Source organism: Oncorhynchus gorbuscha, unplaced genomic scaffold (genome assembly GCF_021184085.1).
Source record: "Oncorhynchus gorbuscha isolate QuinsamMale2020 ecotype Even-year unplaced genomic scaffold, OgorEven_v1.0 Un_scaffold_5431, whole genome shotgun sequence".
NCBI classification, from domain to species: Eukaryota; Metazoa; Chordata; class Actinopteri; order Salmoniformes; family Salmonidae; genus Oncorhynchus; species Oncorhynchus gorbuscha.
Genome location: NW_025749236.1, coordinates 1 through 26,435, shown reverse-complemented (window position 1 = coordinate 26,435; position 26,435 = coordinate 1). Strand labels below are relative to the sequence as shown.

Genomic DNA, 26,435 nt, shown 5'->3' with positions numbered 1-26,435 from the left:
TGCTTCAAATAACATTAATCTACCTGCTTCAAATAACATTAATCTACCTGCTTCAAATAACATGTATCTACCTGCTTCAAATAACATTAATCTACCTGCTTCAAATAACATTAATCTACCTGCTTCAAATAACATTAATCTACCTGCTTCAAATAACATTTATCTATCTACCTGCTTCAAATAACATGTATCTACCTGCTTCAAATAACATGTGTCTACCAGCTTCAAATAACATTAATCTACCTGCTTAAAATAACATGTATCTACCTGCATCTACCTGCTTCAAATAACATTTATCTACCTGCTTCCAAATAACATTTATCTACTGGCTTCAAATAACATGACCATAAATATGTAATAACTTTGATTAAATGTCTCTGGTTACCCGTTGATAGATGTCCAGCTCCGTCTTCCTGAGCTCCAGCTCTCCCCTGAGAGAGGCCTCCACGTGGGGGTTGTTGAGGCAAAACTCCATCAGCTCCAGAGAGGGCCCGAGGGGCCAGCGCTCCAGGGCCTGTAAGGCCACACGGGCCCTCAGACATGGGTCCTGTACTCTGAACAACTGGCCTATGCTGTCTTCGCCATCTGAAGGGAGGGAGAAGGATAAGAACAAATCAGCGATTGTGTCAGAAAGTTTAAAAATGAACTAGATTGGCACCAGGAATTAAAAAATACCAAAATGTCAACACAGTAGATATTTTTTAATTTTTTATTTAACCTTTATTTAACTAGGCAAGTCAGTTAAGAACAAATTCTTATTTTCAAAGACGGCCTACCGGGGAACAGTGGGTTAACTGCCTTGTTCAGGGGAACAGTGGGTTAACTAACTGCCTTGTTCAGGGGAACAGTGGGTTAACTGCCTTGTTCAGGGGAACAGTGGGTTAACTAACTGCCTTGTTCAGGGGCAGAACGACAGATTTTGAACTTGTCAACTCAGGGATTCGATCCAACAACCTTTCGGTTACTGACCCAACGCTCTAACCACTAGGCTACCTGCCTCCCCTCTAACCGCTAGGCTACCTGCCTCCCCCTCTAACCGCCTAGGCTACCTGCCTCCCCCTCTAACCGCTAGGCTACCTGCCTCCCCCTCTAGCCGCTAGGCTACCTGCCTCCCCTCTAACCGCTAGGCTACCTGCCTCCCCTCTAACCGCTAGGCTACCTGCCTCCCCTCTAACCGCTAGGCTACCTGCCTCCCCTCTAACCGCTAGGCTACCTGCCTCCCCTCTAACCGCTAGGCTACCTGCCTCCCCTCTAACCGCTAGGCTACCTGCCTCCCCCTCTAACCGCTAGGCTACCTGCCTCCCCCTCTAACCGCTAGGCTACCTGCCTCCCCTCTAACCGCTAGGCTACCTGGACCCATAGGGCTCTGTTATGTACTGTAGTGCACTACTTTAGACCAGGGCCCATAGGGCTCTGTTATCTAGTGCACTACTTTAGGCCAGGGCCCATAGGGCTCTGTTATCTAGTGCACTACTTTAGACCAGGGCCCATAGGGCTCTGTTATCTAGTGCACTACTTTAGGCCAGGGCCCATAGGGCTCTGTTATCAAGTGCACTACTTTAGACCAGGGCCCATAGGGCTCTGTTATCTAGTGCACTACGTCCACACAGAGTAATGAACCCAGTACTCACCCTCCAGAGCAGCCCAGGCTAGTAGTCTGTCTCGGAGCACCCTCTCCTGGCTGCAGCCCTGTCCATACAGCTCCAGCAGGCTCAGAGCCCTGCCCAGGTCCCGAGAGGCCAGGGCCTGCTGGAAGGCTTCCATAGCCACAGCCTGGGCAGGTGTCCCCTGAGGGCCCGACAGGAGTAAAACCACCAGGGGCTTACCACATAAGGCTGCCCCAAGACCTCCAGCATCTACATAAACACAGAGAGAGAGAGAGAGAGAACATGGTTGAACATGGTTGTTGTAGTTGCTGGGAGGACTTGAGCTCTTGGAACATGCCTCAGGACTACCTCGACCTCTCCCTCGCTCTCGACCTCGCTCTCGACCTCGCTCTCATTTACATTACATTTAAGTCATTTAGCAGACGCTCTTATCTCAGAGCGACTTACAAATTGCTCTCGACCTCTGAATGCTTGGGCTATGAAAAGCCAACTAACATTTTCTCCATTACCTATTACAACCACTGTGATTATAAATTTAACCCTGCTGGTCATCTATGAACATCTTGAAGAACGATCTGGCCTTAATGGCCATGTCCTCTTATAATCTCTCTATAATCTCTACCCGGCACAGCCAGAAGAGGACTGGCCACCCCTCAGAGCCTGGTTCCTCTCTACCCAGCACAGCCAGATGAGGACTGGCCACCCCTCAGAGCCTGGTTCCTCTCTCTCTACCCAGCACAGCCAGAAGAGGACTGGCCACCCCTCAGAGCCTGGTTCCTCTCTCTCTACCCAGCACAGCCAGAAGAGGACTGGCCACCCCTCAGAGCCTGGTTCCTCTCTACCCAGCACAGCCAGAAGAGGACTGGCCACCCCTCAGAGCCTGGTTCCTCTCTCTCTACCCAGCACAGCCAGAAGAGGACTGGCCACCCCTCAGAGCCTGGTTCCTTTCTAGGTTTCTTCCTAGGTTCCTGCCTTTCTAGGGAGTTTTTCCTAGCCACCGTGCTTCTACATCAGCATTGCTTGCTGTTTGGGATTTTAGTCTGAGTTTCTGTAAAAGCATTTTGTGTCATCTGCGGGGCTTTATAAAAACATTTGAGTTGATCTGAAGGATTTGGGGCACTTGTCAGTCAGGCTAGTAGACTGGAATTACTACTAGCCAGGGTGACATTCTCTATATCCAGGTGCCCAAAATCTGTGCTGTCGATCCTGTCTGGCTAATGTTCTGCTAGCCTGGTCTGAAAATTGCTATCCTCTGGCTAACGTCCATGCTAGCCTCTGGCTAACGTCATGCTAGCCTCTGGCTAACGCCATGCTAGCCTCTGGCTAACGCCATGCTAGCCTCTCTGGCTAACGCCATGCTAGCCTCTGGCTAACGTCATGCTAGCCTCTGGCTAACGTCATGCTAGCCTCTGGCTAACGTCATGCTAGCCTCTGGCTAACGTCATGCTAGCCTCTGGCTAACGTCATGTGGGAATAGTTTTACTACATCTAGCCATCTGACTATGCACCAGCGGACACACACAGGAGAGAACCCTTATAGGCTTGTTTTCGAATTGCTGTGCGTTTTGTTGCCAACCTATTTTGCTACCTGACAACTTTACGGGTTTCACTTTTTAATTACCGTTCATATATTTATTTTTTCCTCGACTTTTTCACTCCGGACGCTTTATCTGGACACGATTCGTCAGGACCTCCAACAGCCGAAGCTAAGTAGTAACATTAACATGATGCCTTCTAATTGCAGCCGCTGTGCTCGCCTTACGGCGAGGATAGCTGTACTGCAAGCCCAGCTTCAGACGCAATCGTTAGGCAAGGGTAATTTCAGTGTAGGAAAGGATGAAACAGCGTCCGTGCCACCAGTAAGTACAGATGGTAGTATAAATCCCCTGGCACAGTCCCCGCAGCCGGACAACTTTCTCACGGTTTCTGGAAGGAAATGCTGTAGGAACGCTCAACCGGTGTCGCTCATTCAGCAGACAGAAACTTTCAACCGGTTCTCCCCATTAAGCAGCGGGTCGGTGTCAGAGGCCGAGTCTTCTCTGGTCTCTACTCCTCCCGTTACGGGGTCTGAGACGCCGAAGCTTCCCACCATTAGCTCTGACAAATTGAAAACTCTAGTCATTGGCGACTCCATTACCCGCAGTATTAGACTTAAAGCGAATCATCCAGCGATCATACACTGTTTACCCGGGGGCAGGGCTACCGACGTTAAGGCTAATCTGAAGATGGTGCTGGCTAAAGCTAAAACTGGCGAGTGTGAGAGTATAGAGATATTGTTATCCACGTCGGCACCAACGATGTTAGGATGAAACAGTCAGAGATCACCAAGCGCAACATAGCTTCTGCGTGCATATCAGCTAGAAAGATGTGTCGGCATCGAGTAATTGTCTCTGGCCCCCTCCCAGTTAGGGGAGTGATGAGCTCTACAGCAGAGTCTCACAACTCAATCGCTGGTTGAAAACTGTTTTCTGCCCCTCCCAAAAGATAGAATTTGTAGATAATTGGCCCTCTTTCTGGGACTCACCCACAAACAGGACCAAGCCTGACCTGCTGAGGAGTGACGGACTCCATCCTAGCTGGAGGGGTGCTCTCATCTTATCTGCCAACATAGACAGGGCTCTAACTCCTCTAGCTCCACAATGAAATAGGGTGCAGGCCAGGCAGCAGGCTATTAGCCAGCCTGCCAGCATAGTGGAGTCTGCCACTAGCATAGTCAGTGTAGTCAGCTCAGCTATCACCATTGAGACCGTGTCTGTGCCTCGACCTAGGTTGGGCAAAACTAAACATGGCGGTGTTCGCCTTAGCAATCTCACTAGGATAAAGACCACCTCCATTCCTGTCATTACTGAAAGAGATCATGATACCTCACATCTCAAAATAGGGCTACTTAATGTTAGATCCCTTCACTTCAAAGGCAATTATAGTCAATGAACTAATCACTGATCATAATCTTGATGTGATTGGCCTGACTGAAACATGGCTTAAGCCTGATGAATTTACTGTGTTAAATGAGGCCTCACCTCCTGGCTACACTAGTGACCATATCCCCGTGCATCCCGCAAAGGCGGAGGTGTTGCTAACATTTACGATAGCAAATTTCAATTTACAAAAAAAAATGACGTTTTCGTCTTTGAGCTTCTAGTCATGAAATCTATGCAGCCTACTCAATCACTTTTTATAGCTACTGTTTACAGGCCTCCTGGGCCATATACAGCGTTTCTCACTGAGTTCCCTGAATTCCTATCAGACCTTGTAGTCATTGCAGATAATATTCTAATCTTTGGTGACTTTAATATTCACATGGAAAAGTCCACAGACCCACTCCAAAAGGCTTTTGGAGCCATCATCGACTCAGTGGGTTTTGTCCAACATGTCTCTGGACCCACTCACTCTCACAGTCATACGCTGGACCTAGTTTTGTCCCATGGAATAAATGTTGTGGATCTTAATGTTTTTCCTCATAATCCTGGACTATCGGACCACCATTTTATTACGTTTACAATTGCAACAAATAATCTGCTCAGACCCCAACCAAGGAACATCAAAAGTCGTGCTATAAATTCACAGACAACACAAAGATTCCTTGATGCCCTTCCAGACTCCCTCTGCCTACCCAAGGACGCCAGAGGACAAAAATCCGTTAACCACCTAACTGAGGATCTCAATTTAACCTTGCGCAATACCCTAGATGCAGTTGCACCCCTAAAAACTAAAAAAATGTCTCATAAGAAACTAGCTCCCTGGTACACAGAAAATACCCGAGCTCTGAAGCAAGCTTCCAGAAAATTGGAACGGAAATGGCGCCACACCAAACTGGAAGTCTTCCGACTAGCTTGGAAGGACGGTACCGTGCAGTACCGAAGAGCCCTTACTGCTGCTCGATCGTCCTATTTTTCTAACTTAATTGAGGAAAATAAGAACAATCCAAATTCCTTTTGATACTGTGGCAAAAATAACTAAAGCAGCATTCCCCAAGGGGATGACTTTCACTTTATGATGATGAGATTCATGAACTTCTTTGAGGAAAAGATTATGACAGTTATTAAGCAATTACGGACTCCTCTTTAAACCTCGTATTCCTCCAAACCTCAGTTGTCTGAGTCTGCACAACTCTCTTAGGATACCTAGGATCAAGAGGCGGCTCAAGTGTTTTAGTACTATATCTCTTGACACAATGATGAAAATAATCATGGCCTCCTAAACCTTCCAAGCTGTCTGGACCCTATTCCAACTAAACTACTGAAAGAGCTGCTTCCCTGTGCTTGGCCCTCCTATGTTGAACATAATAAACTGACTCTCTATCCACTGGATGTGCCTGCAAACTCACTAAAAGTGGCAGTAATAAAAGCCTCTCTTGAAAAAGCCAAACCTTGACCCAGATAATATAAAAACTATCGGCCTATATCGAATCTTCATTCCTCTCAAAGATTTTAGAGAAGGCTGTTGCGCAGCAACTCACTGCCTTCCTGAAGACAAACAATGTATACGAAAATGCTTCCAGTCTGGTTTTGGACCCCATCATAGCACTGAGACGGTAATTTGTGAAGGTGGTAAATGACATTTTAATGGCATGACTGAGCTCTGCATCTGTCCTCGTGCTCCTGACCCAGTGCTGCTTTTGATACCATCGATCACCACATTCTTTGGAGAGATTGAAACCCAAATTGGTCTACACGGACATGTTCTGGCCTAGTTTAGGTCTTATCTGTCGGAAAGATATCAGTTTGTCTCTGTGAATGGTTTTGTCCTCTGACAAATCAACTGTACATTCAGTGTTCCTCAAGGTTCTGTTTTAGGACCACTATTGTTTTCACTATATTTTTACCTCTTGGGGATGTTATTGAAAACATAATGTAAACTTTCACTGCTATGGATGACACACAGCTGTACATTTCAATGAAACATGGTGAAGCCCCAAAATGCCCTCGCTAGAAGCATGTGTTTTCAGACATAAGGAAGTGGATGGCTGAAAACTTTCTACTATTAAACTCGGACAAAACAGAGATGCTTTTCGAGGGTCCCAAGAAACAAAGAGATCTTCTGTTGAATCTGACACCATCTTAATGGTTGTACAGTCGTCTCAAATAAAATGTGAAGGACCTCGGCGTTACTCTGGACCCTGATCTCTCTTTTGAAGAACATATCAAGACCATTTCAGGACAGCTTTTTCCATCTACGTAACATTGCAAAAATCAAACTTTTCTGTTCAAAAATGATGCAGAAAATTAATCCATGCTTGTCACTCTAGGTTAGACTACTGCAATGCTTCCCCATTTCCTACACCGGATAAAGCACCAAATAAACTTGAAGTTAGTGCTAAATACGGGCTGCTAGAATCCTGACTAGAACCAAAATATTACTCCAGTGCTAGCCTCTCTACACTGGCTTCCTGTCAAAGCAAGGGCTGGATTTCCCAAGGTTTTACTGCTAACCTACAAAGCATTACATGGGCTTGCTCCTACCTACCTCTCTGATTTGGTCCTGCCGCACATACCTCACACGTACGCTACATGGTCACAAGACGCAGGCCTCCTAATTGTCCCTAGAATTTCTAAGCAAACAGCTGGAGGCAGGGCTTTTCTCCTATAGAGCTCCAGCCTTGGAGGAACGGCTCCGTCTACCCATGTCAGGAGATTTAAACTCGGTCTCAACCTTTAAGTCTTTATCAGCACCATCTCTTCAGTGGGTCATATGATTGAGTGTAGTCTGGGCCTCCAGGAGTGGGAAGGTGAACGGAAAGGCTCTGGGAGCAACGAACCGCCTTGCTGTTCTGCCTGGCCGGTTCCCCTCTTTTCACTGGGATTCTTTTGCCTCTAACCCTGTTACGGGGGCTGAGTCACTGGCTTGTTGGGGCTCTCTCGTGGCCGTCCCTGGGGGTGCGTCACCTGGGTGGGGTTGATTCACTGTTGTGGTCGGCCTGTCTGGGTCCCTCCTTGGGTTGTACCGTGTCGGAGATCTTTGTGGGCTATACCGGCCTTGTCTCAGGGATGGTAAGCTGGTGGTTGAAGATTTCCTCTAGTGGTGTGTGGGGCTGTGCTTTGGCAAAGTGGGTGGGGCTATATCCTTCCTGTTTGGCCTCCTGTCCGGGGTGTCCTCGATGGGGGCCACAGTGTCTCCCCTGACCCTCCTGTCTCAGCCTCCAGTATTTATGCTGCAGTAGTTTGTGTCGGGGGGCTAGGGGTCAGTTTGTTTATCTGAGTACTTCTCCTGTCCTATTCAGGTGTCCTGTGAATCTATGTGCGTTTCTAATTCTCTCCTCCTCTCTCTTTCTTTCTCTCGGAGGACCTGAGCCCTAGGACCATGCCCCAGGACTACCTTGACATGATGACTCCTTGCTGTCCCCAGTCCACCTGGCCATGCTGTTGCTCCAGTTTCAACTGGCCTGGGCCCTAGGACCATGTCCCAGGACTACCTGACATGAGGACTCCTTTGCTGTCCCCTAGTCCACCTGGCCATGCTCCTGCTCCAGTTTCAACTGTTCTGCCTTACTATTATTCAACCATGCTGGTCATTTATGAACATTTGAACATCTGGCCACGTTCTGTTATAATCTCCACCCGGCACAGCCAGAAGAGGACTGGCCACCCCACATATGCTCTCCTCTAATTCTCTCTTCTTCTCTCTCTCGGGAGGACCTGAGCCCTAGACCGTGCCCTGGACTACCTGGACATGATGGCTCTTTGCTGTCCCCAGTCCACCTGACTGTGCTGCTGCTCCAGTTTCAACTGTTCTGCCTTATTATTTTTGACCATGCTGGTCATTTATGAACATTTGAACATCTTGGTCATGTTCTGTTATATAATCTCTACCCGGCACAGCCAGAAGAGGACTGGCCACCCCCCACATAGCCCGGTTCCTCTCTAGGTTTCTTCCTAGGTTTTGGCCTTTTCTAGGGAGTTTTTCCTAGCCACCGTGCTTTTACACCTGCATTGTTTGCTGTTTGGGGTTTTAGGCTGGGCTTCTGCACAGCACCCTTGAGATATCAGCTGATGTACGAAGGGCTATATAAATAAATTTGATTTGATTTGATTTAGCCTCTGGCTAACGCCATGCTAGCCTCTGGCTAACGTCATGCTAGCCTCTGGCTAACGCCATGCTAGCCTGATCTGTGATTTTATTATTTTTATAACAGATATTTATATGCTTTTTGTTTTGATAGATTGTCTGTAGTTAAGTTTAATGATCAAGGCACATTTGTGTGAAAACAGCAAATAAAAAAGGCTAATCTAATCCATCTTCATTTCATATGGGTCTAGAAATGTATTATTATTACAATAATTTTGAACTGCATATAAATATTTATATAAATAAAAGTTTTATTCAATTGTTTTATTGAACCTTTATTTAACCACGCAAGTCCGTTAAGAACATATTCTTAATTACAATGACGGAACAGGAACAGGAACTACCTTGTTCAGGGGCAGAACGACAGATTTGCCTTCAGTTACTGGCCCAACGCCTTATCACTAGGCAACCATTTCAGGTTGACCTGTCACCCTTTTAGCAACATCAAATCTGATCATAATATACTATCCCCAGGGATTATTATAATAATTATATATATTATTATTATAATAATAATCTGACAAGCAAGCACTTAGATATGGTCATTTGAAACTTTTCATAAATTCCTAGAATGTTATTTTAGAATTGTGTATATTTATAGCAAAATAGATTTGGAAAGCGGTTGTGCTTTAGGACAATTAATAGAGACTGCAGTAAATAAACCGAACAAAACATATGTCTCATCCAGGACCAGAGTCTATGCAGACCGGTGCACCATAGCCAATCAGAGCTACAGTAGGCCTTAATGCAAACAAGCCTGGCATCATTCACTATGAACTGACTGTGTGTTTACAGACAGTAGACCTGTCATCATTCACTATGAACTGTGTGTTTAGAGACAGTAGGGCCTGTCATCATTCACTATGAACTAGACTGTGTGTTTAGAGACAGTAGGGCCTGTCATCTTCACTATGAACTGGACTGTGTGTTTACAGACAGTATGAACTGACTGTCTGTTTACAGACAGTAGGACCTGTCATCATTCACTATGAACTAGACTGTGTGTTTACAGGCAGTAGGACCTACCATCATTCACTATGAACTAGACTGTGTGTTTACAGGCAGTAGGACCTGTCATCATTCACTATGAACTGGACTGTGTGTTTACAGACAGTAGGGCCTGTCATCATTCACTATGAACTGGACTGTGTGTTTACAGACAGTAGGGCCTGTCATCATTCACTATGAACTGGACTGTGTTTACAGACAGTAGGGCCTGTCATCATTCACTATGAACTGGACTGTGTGTTTACAGACAGTAGGACCTACATCATTCACTATGAACTGGACTGTGTGTTTACAGGCAGTTACATAGGGTTACATAGGTTACATAGCGTTACATAGCGTTACATAGCGTTACATAGGTTTGACCGTTTTCCTTCAGGAAGCCCAGAGCATTGAGAGTCCTGCTTCAACACAATGGGTCCTGGGAAGGGAGTAGTCCGACACAGTAGCACAACGAGTCCAGCTCTCAACTCATGATCTGGTTTCTAGATCGCCTTTAGCTGTTACCTTGACTGTGCAGAGAGATTAGTGCTTTCTTTTTTTAATTATTATTATTATCATGGTGAAAGATTTCGGTTTTGATTATGTTTTTAGACACATAATAAAACAATAAAAGTCCCATGATACCGTTTTTTTTGGTGGCTGTACAATGCTATATAACCCTATGTAACGCTATGTAACGCTATGTAACGCTATGTAACGCTATGTAACGCTATGTAACGCTATGTAACGCTATGTAACGCTATGTAACCCTATGTAACCCTATGTAACCCTATGTAACGCTATGTAACCCTATGTAACGCTATCTAACCCTATCTAACCCTATGTAACCCTATGTAACGCTATGTAACCCTATGTAACGCTATGTAACCCTATGTAACCCTATGTAACCCTATGTAACCCTATGTAACGCTATCTAACCCTATCTAACCCTATCTAACGCTATGTAACGCTATGTAACCCTATGTAACCCTATGTAACCCTATGTAACGCTATGTAACCCTATGTAACGCTATGTAACGCTATGTAACCCTATGTAACCCTATGTAACGCTATGTAACCCTATGTAACCCTATGTAACGCTATGTAACGCTATGTAACGCTATGTAACGCTATGTAACCCTATGTAACCCTATGTAACGCTATGTAACGCTATGTAACGCTATGTAACGCTATGTAACGCTATGTAACCCTATGTAACGCTATGTAACGCTATGTGGTCCTTCTATAGCTCAGTTGGTAGAGCATGGCGCTTGTAACGCCAGGGTAGTGGGTTCGATTCCCGGACCACCCATACGTAGAATGTATGCACACATGACTGTAAGTCGCTTTGGATAAAAGCGTCTGCTAAATGGCATATATATGTAACGCTATGTAACGCTATGTAGCTATCTAACGCTATGAAACCCTATGTAACCCTATGTAACGCTATGTAGCTATCTAACGCTATGAAACCCTATGTAACCCTATGTAACCCTATGTAACCCTATGTAACGCTATGTAACCCTATGAAACCCTATGAAACCCTATGTAACGCTATGTAACGCTATGTAACGCTATGTAGCTATCTAACGCTATATAACCCTATGCAACGCTATGCAACGCTATGCAACGCTATGTAACGCTATGTAACGCTATGTAGCTATCTAACGCTATGTAACGCTATATAACCCTATGCAACGCTATGCACGCTACGCAACGCTACGTAACGCTACGTAACACTACGTAACACTACGTAATGTAGCTATCTAACTGCTAGATAAATACTACATAGATACACTAGACTATTAGCCACGTTATGACTGACTTGTGATCACTTCCTTAGCTATGATTGTTACAGTCGTCTTGTTTGATTGTTTTTTTTGTCCAAAATATCGAGTTATTGAAAATGAAACGGTGCATCCCGAATAGAGGCAACAAACAATGTACCAGGCTGTGATTTACAACCTGATAGCAATATGTTTTGGACTCCCAAGAAAATGCATTGGTGAATTATATTAAATCATGCATCGAACTACATCTATCTATTCAGTCAACAACACCTACGTCATGGAATGTGGAGTCAAATATAACCTTTTTTTAAATTTATTTTTTTACTCTTTATAAAGCATAAACTTGGAATTTGATATTTTTGACTGATATTAATGATGGTCAGTTGCATAGCCGCAAAGTAGTTGAAAACGCTGTCAGTCCACTGTTAAGCAGGGAGTCATGAGGAGAATACACAGTCGAATTCACAGCCCTTTCATGAGCCCTTGCACGTTAACATCAATAAACAATTACACATCAAATTACACAATACATATCTATATACAAAATACCTTAAAAAGCAAACACAAGACACAAAAAAAACTATCTTACCTCCGCCACCAGCTCCATCCTCCCCAGCCCCCAGCGGAGTACCCAGGACGGGCTGAACCATGGCCCCCAGGTAGGCCCTCAGGATGGGGAAATCTCTAAGCAGGCTTTCCCCTCCCTGGAGATCTGCTCCCCGTCCAGCACACACTCTTTACGCCCCGCCCGGAACACCAGCCAACCGGACGGCTGTACTCGGGCTGCACCTCGTGGACTGGCACTTAGACAGGCAACGGTGGCCAGGAGAGGGGAGCGGGATTTGAGGAAAGACAGGGCTGATGGTGTGAGGAGAAAAGAAGAGGAAGAGGAAGTTGGTCGTGGAGGTGAAAGAGAAGAGGACAAGATGAGGACGGAGGTGTAGTTGCTCGGAGGTCCTCCAGCACGGGAGAGGCTTCAGATTCAGAGCTGGGGGACTGGGACTGGGGCTCAGTGATGCCCAGCATTGACAAGTGTTCCTGAGTCTGTAGCTGTAGCAGGGCTGCCAGGCTGGCAGTCCTAAACACCCCTTCCCCTGGTCCGGTCTGTCCTTGCCCAGCCTCTCCCCGAACCAGCCTCTCCCCCAGAACCAGCCTCTCCCCTGGGCTAGCTTCCTCTCTGGTTCGGGGCACCAGTCCCACAAAGGCAGAGCCTCACAGCAGCGCTGCACGATCACCTGCTGGACACTCAGACGCAGACCCTCCTGCTGCAACAGAGACAAAACTCTAGAGAGAGAGAGAGAGAGAGAGAGGGTAACAGGGGGAGGGACAGGAGGTTAGTGGAATGGCAAACACAAGATAAAACAGGAGGATGTAGAATGAAATGCACTCGTTCATATTAACACAAGAAACTCAAGCTCATAGTGCTGAAATGGTTTGAATTCAGTGAATGAAAGAGCACAAAATATACCAGGGTTCCCATGACGAATAGGGGGGGGTTGTGTGTATCTACCTGTCAGGAGCCACCTGTCTTTCGAACAGCAGGTGAGAGAGCAGCTGAGATGGGGCCTGGAGGAGAACCAGGAGTGGTTCCCCCAACTTCACCTCACTGTTTTGGTCTGAGAAGAGAGACGGAGAGATTGAACAAAACACTGAGTGGACAAAACATTAAGAACACCTGCTCTTTCTATGACACAGACTGACCATGGTTAATCTAGATGAAAGCTATGATCCCCTTTAATGATGTCACTTGTTAAATCATCCACTTCGAATCAGTGTAGATGAAGGGGAGGAGACATGTAGATGAAGGGGAGGAGACATGTAGATGAAGGGGAGAGACATGTAGATGAAGGGGGGGGTATGTAGATGAAGGGGAGGAGACATGTAGATGAAGGGGAGGAGACATGTAGATGAAGGGAGGAGACATGTAGATGAAGGGGAGGAGACATGTAGATGAAGGGGAGGAGACCGGTGGTTAAAGAAGGATTTTTAAGCCTCGAGACAATTGAGACATGGGTTGTGTTCGTGTGTAATTCAGAGGGTGAATGGGGAAGATAAAATATTTAAAAGTGTCTTTTGAACAGGGTTTGGTAGTAGGTACCAGGGCGCACACCAGTTAGTGTCAAGAACTGCAACGCTGCTGGGTTTTTCACGCTCAACAGTTTCCTGTGTGTATCAAGAATGGTCCCAAAGGACATCCAGACAACTTGACAACTGTGGGAAGCCTTGGAGACAACATGAGCCAGCATCCCTGTGGAACGCTTTCGACACCTTGTAGAGTCCGTTCCCAGACTAATTGAGGCTGTTCTGAGGGGAAAAGGGGGAGTGCAACTCAATACTAGGAAGGTGGATATTATTCAGTGTTTATTGTATTTTTTTTTTAAAGATCACATTCATATTAGGGGGAAACAACAGCACTGTTCTCCCCAATGACTTTGTTATTGGTTTGTTGTTGAAACGGAGGACAAATGGAGGACAAACAGAGGACAAACAGAGGACAAACAGAGGACAAACAGAGGACAAACAGAGGACAAACGGAGGACAAACAGAGGACAAACAGAGGACAAACAGAGGACAAACAGAGGACAAACAGAGGACAAACAGAGGACAAACGGAGGACAAACAGAGGACAAACAGAGGAGAAACAGAGGACAAACAGAGGACAAACAGAGGACAAACAGAGGACAAACAGAGGAGAAACAGAGGAGAAACAGAGAAATAGAGGAGAAATAGAGGAGAAAGAGAAATAGAGGAGAAACAGAGAAATAGAGGAGAAACAGAGGACAAACAGAAATAGAGGACAAACGGAGGACAAACAGAGAAATAGAGAAACAGAGGAGAAACAGAGGAGAAACAGAGAAACAGAGGACAAACAGAAACAGAGGAGAAACAGAGGAGAAACAGAGGAGAAACAGAGGAGAAACAGAGGAGAAACAGAGGAGAAACAGAGGAGAAACAGAGGAGAAACAGAGGAGAAACAGAGGAGAAACAGAGGAGAAACAGAGAAATAGAGGAGAAACAGAGAAACAGAGGAGAAACAGAGAAATAGAGGAGAAACAGAGAAATAGAGGAGAAACAGAGAAATAGAGGAGAAACAGAGAAATAGAGGAGAAACAGAGGACAAACAGAGGAGAAACAGAGGACAAACAGAGGAGAAACAGAGAAATAGAGGAGAAACAGAGAAACAGAGGAGAAACAGAGAAATAGAGGAGAAACAGAGAAATAGAGGAGAAACAGGGAAATAGAGGAGAAACAGAGAAACAGAGGAGAAACAGAGAACAGAGGAGAAACAGAGGAGAAACAGAGAAACAGAGGAGAAACAGAGGAGAAACAGAGGAGAAACAGAGGAGAAACAGAGGAGAAACAGAGGAGAAACAGAGGAGAAACAGAGGAGAAACAGAGGAGAAACAGAGAAATAGAGGAGAAACAGAGGAGAAACAGAGAACAGAGGAGAAACAGAGAAATAGAGGAGAAACAGAGAAACAGAGGAGAAACAGAGAAATAGAGGAGAAACAGAGGAGAAACAGAAATAGAGGAGAAACAGAGAAACAGAGGAGAAACAGAGAAACAGAGGAGAAACAGAGGAGAAACAGAGAAATAGAGGAGAAACAGAGGACAAACAGAGGAGAAACAGAGAAACAGAGGAAAAACAGAGGAGAAACAGAGAAACAGAGGAGAAACAGAGGAGAAACAAAAAGAAATAGAGGAGAAACAGAGAAAAGAGGAGAAACAGAGAAAGGAGAAACAGAGAAAGAGGAGAAACAGAGAAACAGAGGAGAAACAGAGAAATAGAGGAGAAACAGAGAAACAGAGGAGAAACAGAGAAATAGAGGAGAAACAGAGAACAGAGAATAGAGAAACAGAGAAATAGAGGAGGAAACAGAGGAGAAACAGAGGAGAAACAGAGGAGAAACAGAGGAGAAACAGAGGAGAAACAGAGGAGAAAACAGAGGAGAAACAGAGGAGAAACAGAGGAGAAAACAGAGGAGAAACAGAGGAGAAACAGAGGAATAGAGGAGAAACAGAGGAATAGAGGAGAAACAGAGAAATAGAGGGAGAAACAGAGAAATAGAGGAGAAACAGAGAAATAGAGGAGAAACAGAGAAATAGAGGAGAAACAGAGAAACAGAGGAGAAACAGAGGAGAAACAGAGGAGAAACAGAGGAGAAACAGAGGAGAGTAAAATACAATTATGTTTCTTTTCTGCTGTTTTATCGCATGTGCAAAGATGTCAGAGAATTTTTAAAAATAATAACAAAATAAAATACAGGAACAATTGGAGTTAAGTGCCTTGCTCAAGGGCACATCGACAGATTCATCACCTAGTCGTCTCGGGGATTCGAACCAACAACCTTTCAGTTACTGGCCCAACGCTCTTAACTGCTAGGCTACCTGCCGCTGTTGTTTGCTTAGCCAGTACCACTTCCTCCCAATTCGGGCACATACCTGGCTCCTACCCGGAACCATCAGTTTCACAACCACACGTGATCCGTCCTCCCTTTTGGTAAGAGTCTCTGCCACTCAAAAGCAAACGCTTGAGCTTTACACGTACATACACATTCATATGAGTAATGGCCCCAGCGGGAATCAAACCCATTGACGTTACAAGCGCCATGCTCTATGACCCACACAGGGAGGTCAATATACACTCACCTTCAGATCCCAGGCTGTGTATTAACACCGAAGCCAGCGTGTTGACGTAGTCCACGAAGCTCCTCATGTAGTCTGGCCTGCAAGGGGAGCCCTGGGGCTCGAAGGGACACAGCTGGTCCATCGACCGCAGCAGCTGCTTCATGGAGGAACGGACCGGGTGGGATTCCAACTCCGACTGTTTCAGACTGGCCTGCTCTACCAGGGCTGTTAGGAGGGCACCAGCAGGACTCTCCACTACAGAGACAACACATTATACACTTAGTTATACACTAACCCTAGCACCCTAACCCTAGCCCACTAACCCCAGCCCACTAACCCTAACCCACTAACCCTAGCACCCTAACCCTAGCCCACTAACCCTAACCCTAGCCCCCTAACCCCAACCCTAGCCCCCTAACCCCAACCCTAGCCCCCTAACCCTAGCCCACTAACCCCAACCCTAGCCCCCCTAATCCCAACCCTAGCCCCCTAACCCTAGCCCACTAACACTAATCCCCCAGCCCCTAACCCTAGCACCTCTAATCCTAGCCCCCTAACCCAAGCCCACTAACCCTAATCCCCCTAACCCCAACTCTAACCAGCCCACTAACCCTAGCCCCTAACTCCTAATCCCCTAACCCTAACCCACTAACCCTAACCCCCAACCCACTAACACAGCCCCCGAACCCCCTAACCATAGCCCCTAACCCTAGCCCTCTCCTAACTCTAGCTCCCTAACCCTAGCTCCCTAACCCCACTCCCTAACCCTAGCTCCCTAACCCCAGCCCCCCAACCCAACCCCATAACCATTCAGAGATCGGCCTGCTCTACCAGGGCTGTTAGAGGGCACCAACACCACCACCTCCCCACCAACCTATCCAGGGTCTGTGATGCTAACCTAGCCAGGGTCTGTGATGCTAACCTAGCCAGGGTCTGTGATGCTAACTCAGCCAGGGTCTGTGATGCTAACCTAGCCAGGGTCTGTGATGCTAACCTAGCCAGGGTCTGTGATGCTAACCTAGCCAGGGTCTGTGATGCTAACCTAGCCAGGGTCTGTGATGCTAACCTAGCCAGGGTCTGTGATGCTAACCTAGCCAGGGTCTGTGATGCTAACCAAGACAGGGTCTGTGATGCTAACCAATATATACCTGTGGTTTCTGCAAGGTGATCTATACCTGTGGTTTCTGTAGTGATGGACAGGGTCAGCAAGGTGATCTATACCTGTGGTTTCTGCAAGGTGATCTGTACCTGTGGTTTCTGTAGTGGTGGACAGGGTCAACAAGGTGATCTCTACCTGTGGTTTCTGTAGTGGTGGACAGGGTCAACAAGGTGATCTCTACCTGTGGTTTCTGTAGTGATGGACAGGGTCAGCAAGGTGATCTATACCTGTGGTTTCTGCAAGGTGATCTATACCTGTGGTTTCTGCAAGGTGATCTGTACCTGTGGTTTCTGTAGTGGTGGACAGGGTCAACAAGGTGATCTATACCTGTGGTTTCTGTAGTGATGGACAGGGTCAGCAAGGTGATCTATACCTGTGGTTTCTGCAAGGTGATCTATACCTGTGGTTTCTGCAAGGTGATCTATACCTGTGGTTTCTGCAAGGTGATATGTACCTGTGGTTTCTGCAAGATGATCTATACCTGTGGTTTCTGTAGTGGTGGACAGGTTCAGCAAGGTGATCTATACCTGTGGTTTCTGCAAGGTGATCTATACCTGTGGTTTCTGTAGCAGTGGACAGGGTCAACAAGGTGATCTCTACCTGTGGTTTCTGCAAGGTGATCTATACCTGTGGTTTCTGTAGCAGTGGACAGGGTCAACAAGGTGATCTATACCTGTGGTTTCTGTAGTGGGTGGACAGGGTCATATGTGATCTATACCTGTAGTTTCTGTAGCAGTGGACAGGGTCAGCAAGGTGATCTATACCTGTAGTTTCTGTAGCAGTGGACAGGGTCAGCAAGGTAATCTATACCTGTGGTTTCTGCAAGGTGATCTATACCTGTGGTTTCTGTAGCAGTGGACAGGGTCAACAAGGTGATCTCTACCTGTGGTTTCTGTAGCGGTGGACAGGGTCAGCAAGGCTATCTCTACCTGTAGTTTCTGTAGCGGTGATATATACCTGTGGTTTCTGTAGCGGTGGACAGGATCAGCAAGGCTATCTCTACCTGTAGTTTCTGTAGCGGTGGACAGGGTCAACAAGGTGATCTCTAGGTGCTGTGCCAGGCTCAGTCGGTGGCGATGCCCTCCTCACTCAGCAGAGGGTGGCAGCACAGCAACACTTCCTGTATACAGCAGCCTAAAGGACTGGACACAACGTGGTCCTCCACAATGAAAGCTACAGAAAGTACACAGCAGGGGAGAGAGAGAGAGAGAGAGAGAGAGAGAGAGAGAGAGAGAGAGAGAGAGAGAGAGAGAGAGAGAGAGAGAGAGAGAGAGAGAAACACTGAACATTAACTCAACTCTTCTGTCTGAAGATCCAGACCCGTTTTGTGTTAACCCTTTACACTCCTGGGAATTGGCCTATATGTATAGGGCTACATTGAAACAGCAAAAGTTGCCCAATTAGCAGGAGGGAAGGGGGAGGGGCAACTTCTTTCGTCTGTCACTCAAAACGTCATGTATTGCATGTCACTGAACAGCCACGACGTTCTAATGTAGGCATTTATTAATGTTCAAATGTGTCATGGAGAGGGCTAACATCCCACACCTTGTACTCTGTGTCATGTAGAGGGCTAACATCCCACACCTTGTACTCTGTGTCATGTAGAGGGCTAACATCCCACACCTTGTACTCTGTGTCATGGAGAGGGCTAACATCCCACACCTTGTACTCTGTGTCATGTAGAGGGCTAACATCCCACACCTTGTACTCTGTGTCATGTAGAGGGCTAACATCCCACACCTTGTACTCTGTGTCATGTAGAGGGCTAACATCCCACACCTTGTACTCTGTGTCATGTAGAGGGCTAACATCCCACACCTTGTACTCTGTGTCATGGAGAGGGCTAACATCCCACACCTTGTACTCTGTGTCATGGAGAGGGCTAACATCCCACACCTTGTACTCTGTGTCATGGAGAGGGCTAACATCCCACACCTTGTACTCTGTGTCATGGAGAGGGCTAACATCCCACACCTTGTACTCTGTGTCATGGAGAGGGCTAACATCCCACACCTTGTACTCTGTGTCATGTAGAGGGCTAACAGCCCACACCTTGTACTCTGTGTCATGTAGAGGGCTAACATCACACACCTTGTACTCTGTGTCATGTAGAGGGCTAACATCCCACACCTTGTACTCTGTGTCATGTAGAGGGCTAACATCACACACCTTGTACTCTGTGTCATGTAGAGGGCTAACATCCCACACCTTGTACTCTGTGTCATGTAGAGGGCTAACATCCCACACCTTGTACTCTGTGTCATGTAGAGGGCTAACATCACACACCTTGTACTCTGTGTCATGTAGAGGGCTAACATCCCACACCTTGTACTCTGTGCCATGTAGAGGGCTAACATCCCACATCCCACACCTTGTACTCTGTGTCATGTAGAGGGCTAACATCCCACACCTTGTACTCTGTGTCATGTAGAGGGCTAACATCCCACACCTTGTACTCTGTGTCATGTAGAGGGCTAACATCCCACACCTTGTACTCTGTGTCATGGAGAGGGCTAACATCCCACACCTTGTACTCTGTGTCATGTAGAGGGCTAACATCACACACCTTGTACTCTGTGTCATGTAGAGGGCTAACATCCCACACCTTGTACTCTGTGCCATGTAGAGGGCTAACATCCCACATCCCACACCTTGTACTCTGTGTCATGTAGAGGGCTAACATCCCACACCTTGTACTCTGTGTCATGTAGAGGGCTAACATCCCACATCCCACACCTTGTACTCTGTGTCATGTAGAGGGCTAACATCCCACACCTTGTACTCTGTGTCATGTAGAGGGCTAACATCCCACACCTTGTACTCTGTGTCATGTAGAGGGCTAACATCACACACCTTGTACTCTGTGTCATGTAGAGGGCTAACATCCCACACCTTGTACTCTGTGTCATGGAGAGGGCTAACATCCCACACCTTGTACTCTGTGTCATGGAGAGGGCTAACATCCCACATCTTGTACTCTGTGTCATGGAGAGGGCTAACATCCCACACCTTGTACTCTGTGTCATGGAGAGGGCTAACATCCCACACCTTGTACTCTGTGTCATGGAGAGGGCTAACATCCCACATCTTGTACTCTGTGTCATGGAGAGGGCTAACATCCCACATCCCACACCTTCTACTCTGTGCCATGCCATGTAGTAGTTGATACAGAGGGGAATGACAGCACTAACAGACTGGTACCCAGGCTATATGCATATTCAGATCATGGTCACCTATGTTGTTGTTTTTTACATTGTGAGAGATCGGGTACCTAAGATTTACAATGTATTTTCATTATATAAGGCAAATACACGTATAAACTTGTTTCATGCAGTAGGGCTCACCTGTCTTGGCGGGGCCCTTGTTGCCACTATGACTGGCTGTGTGGTTGAGGATCTTCCCCATCTGTTGGAGCATCGCAGGAAACCCTCGGATACCCTCAGAGTGTTTAACCTTGGGTTCCACCCTCAGTCCTGAGGAATGGAGAGATAGCAGGGTTAGAAAGGGATCCGCTATGTCCCATGAGGAAAGGGGGACGGAGGGGACTAGGGGGACGGAGGGGACTAGGGAGATGAAGGGGAACGGAGGGGGACGGAGGGGACTAGGGAGACGGAGGGGGATGGAGGGGACTAGGGAGACGGAGGGGACTCGGGGGACGGAGGGGACGAGGGGAACGGAGGGGACAGAGGGGACGGAGGGGACAGAGGGGACGGAGGGGACAGAGGGGACGGAGGGGACGAGGGGAACGAGGAAATGAAGGGGAACGGAGGGGACTAGGGGAAGAGGGGAACGGAGGGGACTAGGGAGATGAAGGGGAACGGAGGGGACAGAGGGGACTAGGGAGATGGAGGGGACTAGGGAGACGGAGGGGACAGAGGGGACTAGGGAGATGGAGGGGAACGGAGGGGAACGGAGGGGACAGAGGGGACTAGGGAGATGGAGGGGAACGGAGGGGAACAGAGGGAACTAGGGAGATGGAGGGGACAGAGGGGACTAGGGAGATGAAGGGGAACGGAGGGGACAGAGGGGACTAGGGAGACGGAGGGGACTAGGGAGACGGAGGGGACTAGGGAGACGGAGGGGAACGGAGGGGACAGAGGGGACTAGGGAGATGAAGGGGAACGGAGGGGAACAGAGGGGACTAGGGAGATGGAGGAGACTAGGGAGATGAAGGGGAACGGAGGGGAACAGAGGGGACTAGAGAGATGGAGGGGAACGGAGGGGAACGGAGGGGACTAGGGAGAAGGAGGGGACTAGGGAGAAGGAGGGGACTAGGGAGAAGGAGGGGACTAGGGAGAAGGAGGGGACTAGGGAGATGGGAGGGGAACGGAGGGTACAGAGGGGACTAGGGAGATGAAGGGGACTAGGGAGATGGAGGGGAACGGAGGGGACAGAGGGGACTAGGGAGATGAAGGGGAACGGAGGGGACAGAGGGGACTAGGGAGACGGAGGGGACTAGGGAGACGGAGGGGAACGGAGGGGACTAGGGAGATGAAGGGGAACGGAGGGGAACAGAGGGGACTAGGGAGATGAAGGGGAACGGAGGGGAACAGAGGGGACTAGAGAGATGGAGGGGAACGGAGGGGAACAGAGGGGACTAGGGGAACGGAGGGGAACGGAGGGGACTAGGGAGACGGAGGGGACTAGGGAGAAGGAGGGGACTATGGAGAAGGAGGGGACTAGGGAGAAGGAGGGGACTAGGGAGAAAAAAAAGGGAAAAAAAGGAGGGGACTAGGGAGAAGGAGGGGACTAGGGAGAAGGAGGGGACTAGGGAGATGGGAGGGGAACGGAGGGGACAGAGGGGACTAGGGAGATGAAGGGGACTAGGGAGATGAAGGGGAACGGAGGGTAACAGAGGGGACTAGGGAGATGGAGGGGAACGGAGGGGACAGAGGGGACTAGGGAGATGGAGGGGAACGGAGGGGACAGAGGGGACTAGGGAGATGAAGGGGACTAGTGAGATGAAGGGGAACGGAGGGTAACAGAGGGGACTAGGGAGATGGAGGGGAACGGAGGGGACAGAGAGGACGAGGGAGATGGAGGGGAACGGAGGGGACTAGGGAGACGGAGGGGGACGGAGGGGACTAGGGAGACGGAGGAGACTAGGGAGACGGAGGGGAACGGAGGGGACTAGGGAGACGGAGGGGAATGGAGGGGACTAGGGAGACGGAGGGGACTAGGGAGACTGTATCATATCCTGTACCCCACTCTATCCTACCCCAACCCATCCTACACTACCCCATCCGACCTCATTCTACCCCAATCTACCCCAACCCATCCTACCCCACTGTATCCTATACCCCACTCCATCCTACCCCAACCCATCCTACCCCACTGTATCCTATCCTATACCCCAACCCATCCTCCCCCAACCCATCCTACCCCACTGTATCCTATCCTATACCCCACTCCATCCTACCCCAACCCATCCTCATTCTATGCTACCCCAACCCATCTACCCCAACCCATCCTACCCCAACCCATCCTACCCCACTGTATCCTATCCTATACCCCAACCCATCCTACCCCAACCCATCCTACCCCAACCCATCCTACCCCAACCCATCCTACCCCAACCCATCCTCATTCTATGCTACCCCAACCCATCCTACCCCAACCCATCCCACCCCCACTCTATCCCAACCCATCCCACCCCAACCCATCCCACCCCAACCCATCCTACCCCAACCCATCCTACCCCAACCCATCCTACCCCAACCCATCCTCATTCTATGCTACCCCAACCCATCCTACCCCAACCCATCCCACCCCCACTCTATCCCAACCCATCCCACCCCAACCCATCCCACCTCAACCCATCCCACCTCAACCCATCCCACCTCAACCCATCCCACCTCAACCCATCCCACCTCAACCCATCCTCATTCCATCCTACCCCACTCCATCCTACCCCACTCCATCCTACCCCACTCCATCCTACCCCACTCCATCCTACCCCACTCCATCCTACCCCACTCCATCCTAACCCACTCCATCCTACCCCACTCCATCCTAACCCACTCCATCCTAACCCACTCCATCCTAACCCACTCCATCCTAACCCACTCCATCCTAACCCACTCCATCCTAACCCACTCCATCCTACCCCACCCCATCCTAACCCACCCCATCCTACCCCACCCCATCCTACCCCACCCCATCCTACCCCACCCCATCCTACCCCACCCCATCCTCATTCTATCATATCCTGTACCCCTAACTTTATCCTGTACCCCACCCAACACCACCGTACCCCCACCCCCTCCACCTACCTCTTCCCTCCAGACTACTGTGTAGCCGTCTCTCTGCCGTGTCCAGCAGCTGTCTGAAGTCTTCCCTGGCAGTGACAGCAGGCCCAGGTCGAAGGCAGCCATGGCAGGGGCTGAAGCTCCTCCAGGAGGGAGTGCAGGAGGCCTGGCCTCCTGGGGGTCAGGACACAGCGGCCCAGCCAGTAGCCCTCCTCCAGGGGCCGGAGCGGGCGACCGGGGTGGAAGGAACGGTCTGCCACGTCAGAGACTGAATAGAAAGCCATGCCTAACGAGAGACAGACAGGGAGTCAGCCTCTAACCCCATAGACAGACAGGAGTCAGCCTCTAACCCCATAGACAGACAGGAGTCAGCCTCTAACCCCATAGAAAGACAGGGAGTCAGCCTCTAACCCCACAGACAGACAGGAGCCAGCCTCTAACCCCACAGACAGACAGAGTCAGCCTCTAACCCCACAACAGACAGGAGTCAGCCTCTAACCCCATCCCTACAGACAGGGAGTCAGCCTCTAACCCCATCCCTAAGACAGGGAGTCAGCCTCTAACCCCATAGACAGACAGAGTCAGCCTCCTAGCCCATCAGACAGACAGGAGTCAGCCTCTAACCCCACAGACAGACAGGAGTCAGCCTCTAACCCATAGAAAGACAGGAGTCAGCCTCTAACCCCATCCCTACAGACAGGGAGTCAGCCTCTAACCCCATCCCTACAGACAGGAGTCAGCCTCTAACCCCATCCCTACAGACAGGGAGTCAGCCTCTAACCCCATCCCTACAGACAGGGAGTCAGCCTCTAACCCCATCCCTACAGACAGGGAGTCAGCCTCTAACCCCACAGACAGACAGGAGTCAGCCTCTAACCCCATACAGACAGAGTCAGCCTCTAACCCCACAGACAGCCTCTAACCCCATCCCTACAGACAGGAGTCAGCCTCTAACCCCATCCCTACAGACAGGAGTCAGCCTCTAACCCCATCCCTACAGACAGGGAGTCAGCCTCTAACCCCATCCCTACAGACAGGGAGTCAGCCTCTAACCCCATCCTGCAGACCCCTCTAACCCCATAGACAGGGAGTCAGCCTCTAACCCCCATAGAAAGACAGGAGTCAGCCTCTAACCCCATCCCTACAGACAGGGAGTCAGCCTCTAACCCCATCCCTAAGACAGGGAGTCAGCCTCTAACCCATAGAAAGACAGGAGTCAGCCTCTAACCCCATAGAAAGACAGGAGTCAGCCTCTAACCCCATAGAAGACAGGGAGTCAGCCCCCATCCCTACAGAGACAGGGAGTCAGCCTAACCCCATCCCTACAGACAGGGAGTCAGCCTCTAACCCCATAGAAAGACAGGAGTCAGCCTCTAACCCCATCCCTACAGACAGGAGTCAGCCTCTAACCCCATCCCTACAGACAGGGAGTCAGCCTCTAACCCCATCAGCCTAACAGACAGGAGTCAGCCTCTAACCCCACAGACAGACAGGAGTCAGCCTCTAACCCCATCCCTACAGACAGGAGTCAGCCTCTAACCCCACAGACAGACAGGGAGTCAGCCTCTAACCCCACAGACAGACAGGGAGTCAGCCTCTAACCCCATAGAAAGACAGGAGTCAGCCTCTAACCCCACCCTACAGACAGGAGTCAGCCTCTAACCCCACAGACAGACAGGGAGTCAGCCTCCTAACCCCATCCTACAGACAGGAGTCAGCCTCCTAACCCCACAGACAGACAGGGAGTCAGCCTCTAACCCCATCCCTACAGACAGGGAGTCAGCCTCTAACCCCATCCCTACAGACAGGGAGTCAGCCTCTAACCCCACAGACAGACAGGAGTCAGGCTCTAACCCCACAGACAGACAGGGAGTCAGGCTCTAACCCCACCCTACAGACAGGAGTCAGCCTCTAACCCCATTCCCTACAGGCAGGGAGAGTCAGCCTCTAACCCCATCCCTACAGACAGGGAGTCAGCCTCTAACCCCATCCCTACAGACAGGGAGTCAGCCTCTAACCCCATCCCTACAGACAGGGAGTCAGCCTCTAACCCCATCCCTACAGACAGGGAGTCAGCCTCTAACCCCATCCCTACAGACAGGGAGTCAGCCTCTAACCCCATCCCTACAGACAGGGAGTCAGCCTCTAACCCCATCTCCCTACAGACAGGAGTCAGCCTCTAACCCCACTCTACAGACAGGGAGTCAGCCTCTAACCCCACCCAGACAGACAGGGAGTCAGCCTCTAACCCCACAGACAGACAGGGAGTCAGCCTCTAACCCCACAGACAGACAGGAGTCAGCCTCTAACCCCACAGACAGACAGGGAGTCAGCCTCTAACCCCACAGACAGACAGGGAGTCAGCCTCTAACCCCACAGACAGACAGGGAGTCAGCCTCTAACCCCACAGACAGACAGGGAGTCAGCCTCTAACCCCACAGACAGACAGGGAGTCAGCCTCTAACCCCACAGACAGACAGGGAGTCAGCCTCTAACCCCACAGACAGACAGGAGTCAGCCTCTAACCCCACAGACAGACAGGGAGTCAGCCTCTAACCCCACAGACAGACAGGGAGTCAGCCTCTAACCCCACAGACAGACAGGGAGTCAGGCTCTAACCCCACAGACAGACAGGGAGTCAGGCTCTAACCCCACCCCTACAGGCAGGGAGTCAGACTCTAACCCCACCCCTACAGGCAGGGAGTCAGCCTCTAACCCCAACTCTACAGACAGGGAGCCAGCCTCTAACCCCAACTCTACAGACAGACAGGGAGTCAGCCTCTAACCCCACCCCTACAGACAGGAGTCAGCCTCTAACCCCACAGACAGACAGGTAGCCAGCCTCTCAACCCCACAGACAGACAGGTAGCCAGCCTCTAACCCCACAGACAGACAGGAGCCAGCCTCTAACCCCACAGACAGACAGGGAGTCAGCCTCTAACCCCACAGA

General features: G+C 49.2%; 1 protein-coding gene and 1 long non-coding RNA gene across 2 annotated transcripts; both read right to left on the bottom strand.

Annotated features, from left to right (window-relative positions):
• Positions 1 to 385: 385 nt before the first annotated feature.
• Positions 386 to 12,099, bottom strand: LOC124029082 (zinc finger FYVE domain-containing protein 26-like; the record flags this gene model as incomplete). The annotated part of the gene is made up of 3 exons (XM_046340925.1): positions 12,039 to 12,099; positions 1,632 to 1,856; positions 386 to 585 (listed from the first exon to the last, which is right to left on the bottom strand). Coding segments are annotated over exons 1-3 (486 nt in total), but the record flags the coding sequence as incomplete, so codon positions are not given.
• Positions 12,100 to 13,038: 939 nt separating this feature from the next.
• Positions 13,039 to 18,220, bottom strand: LOC124029081. The gene is made up of 3 exons (XR_006837716.1): positions 18,195 to 18,220; positions 16,100 to 16,333; positions 13,039 to 13,065 (listed from the first exon to the last, which is right to left on the bottom strand). It is a non-coding gene; the product is annotated as an uncharacterized LOC124029081 (long non-coding RNA).
• Between the last annotated feature and the right edge of the window lie 8,215 nt (positions 18,221 to 26,435).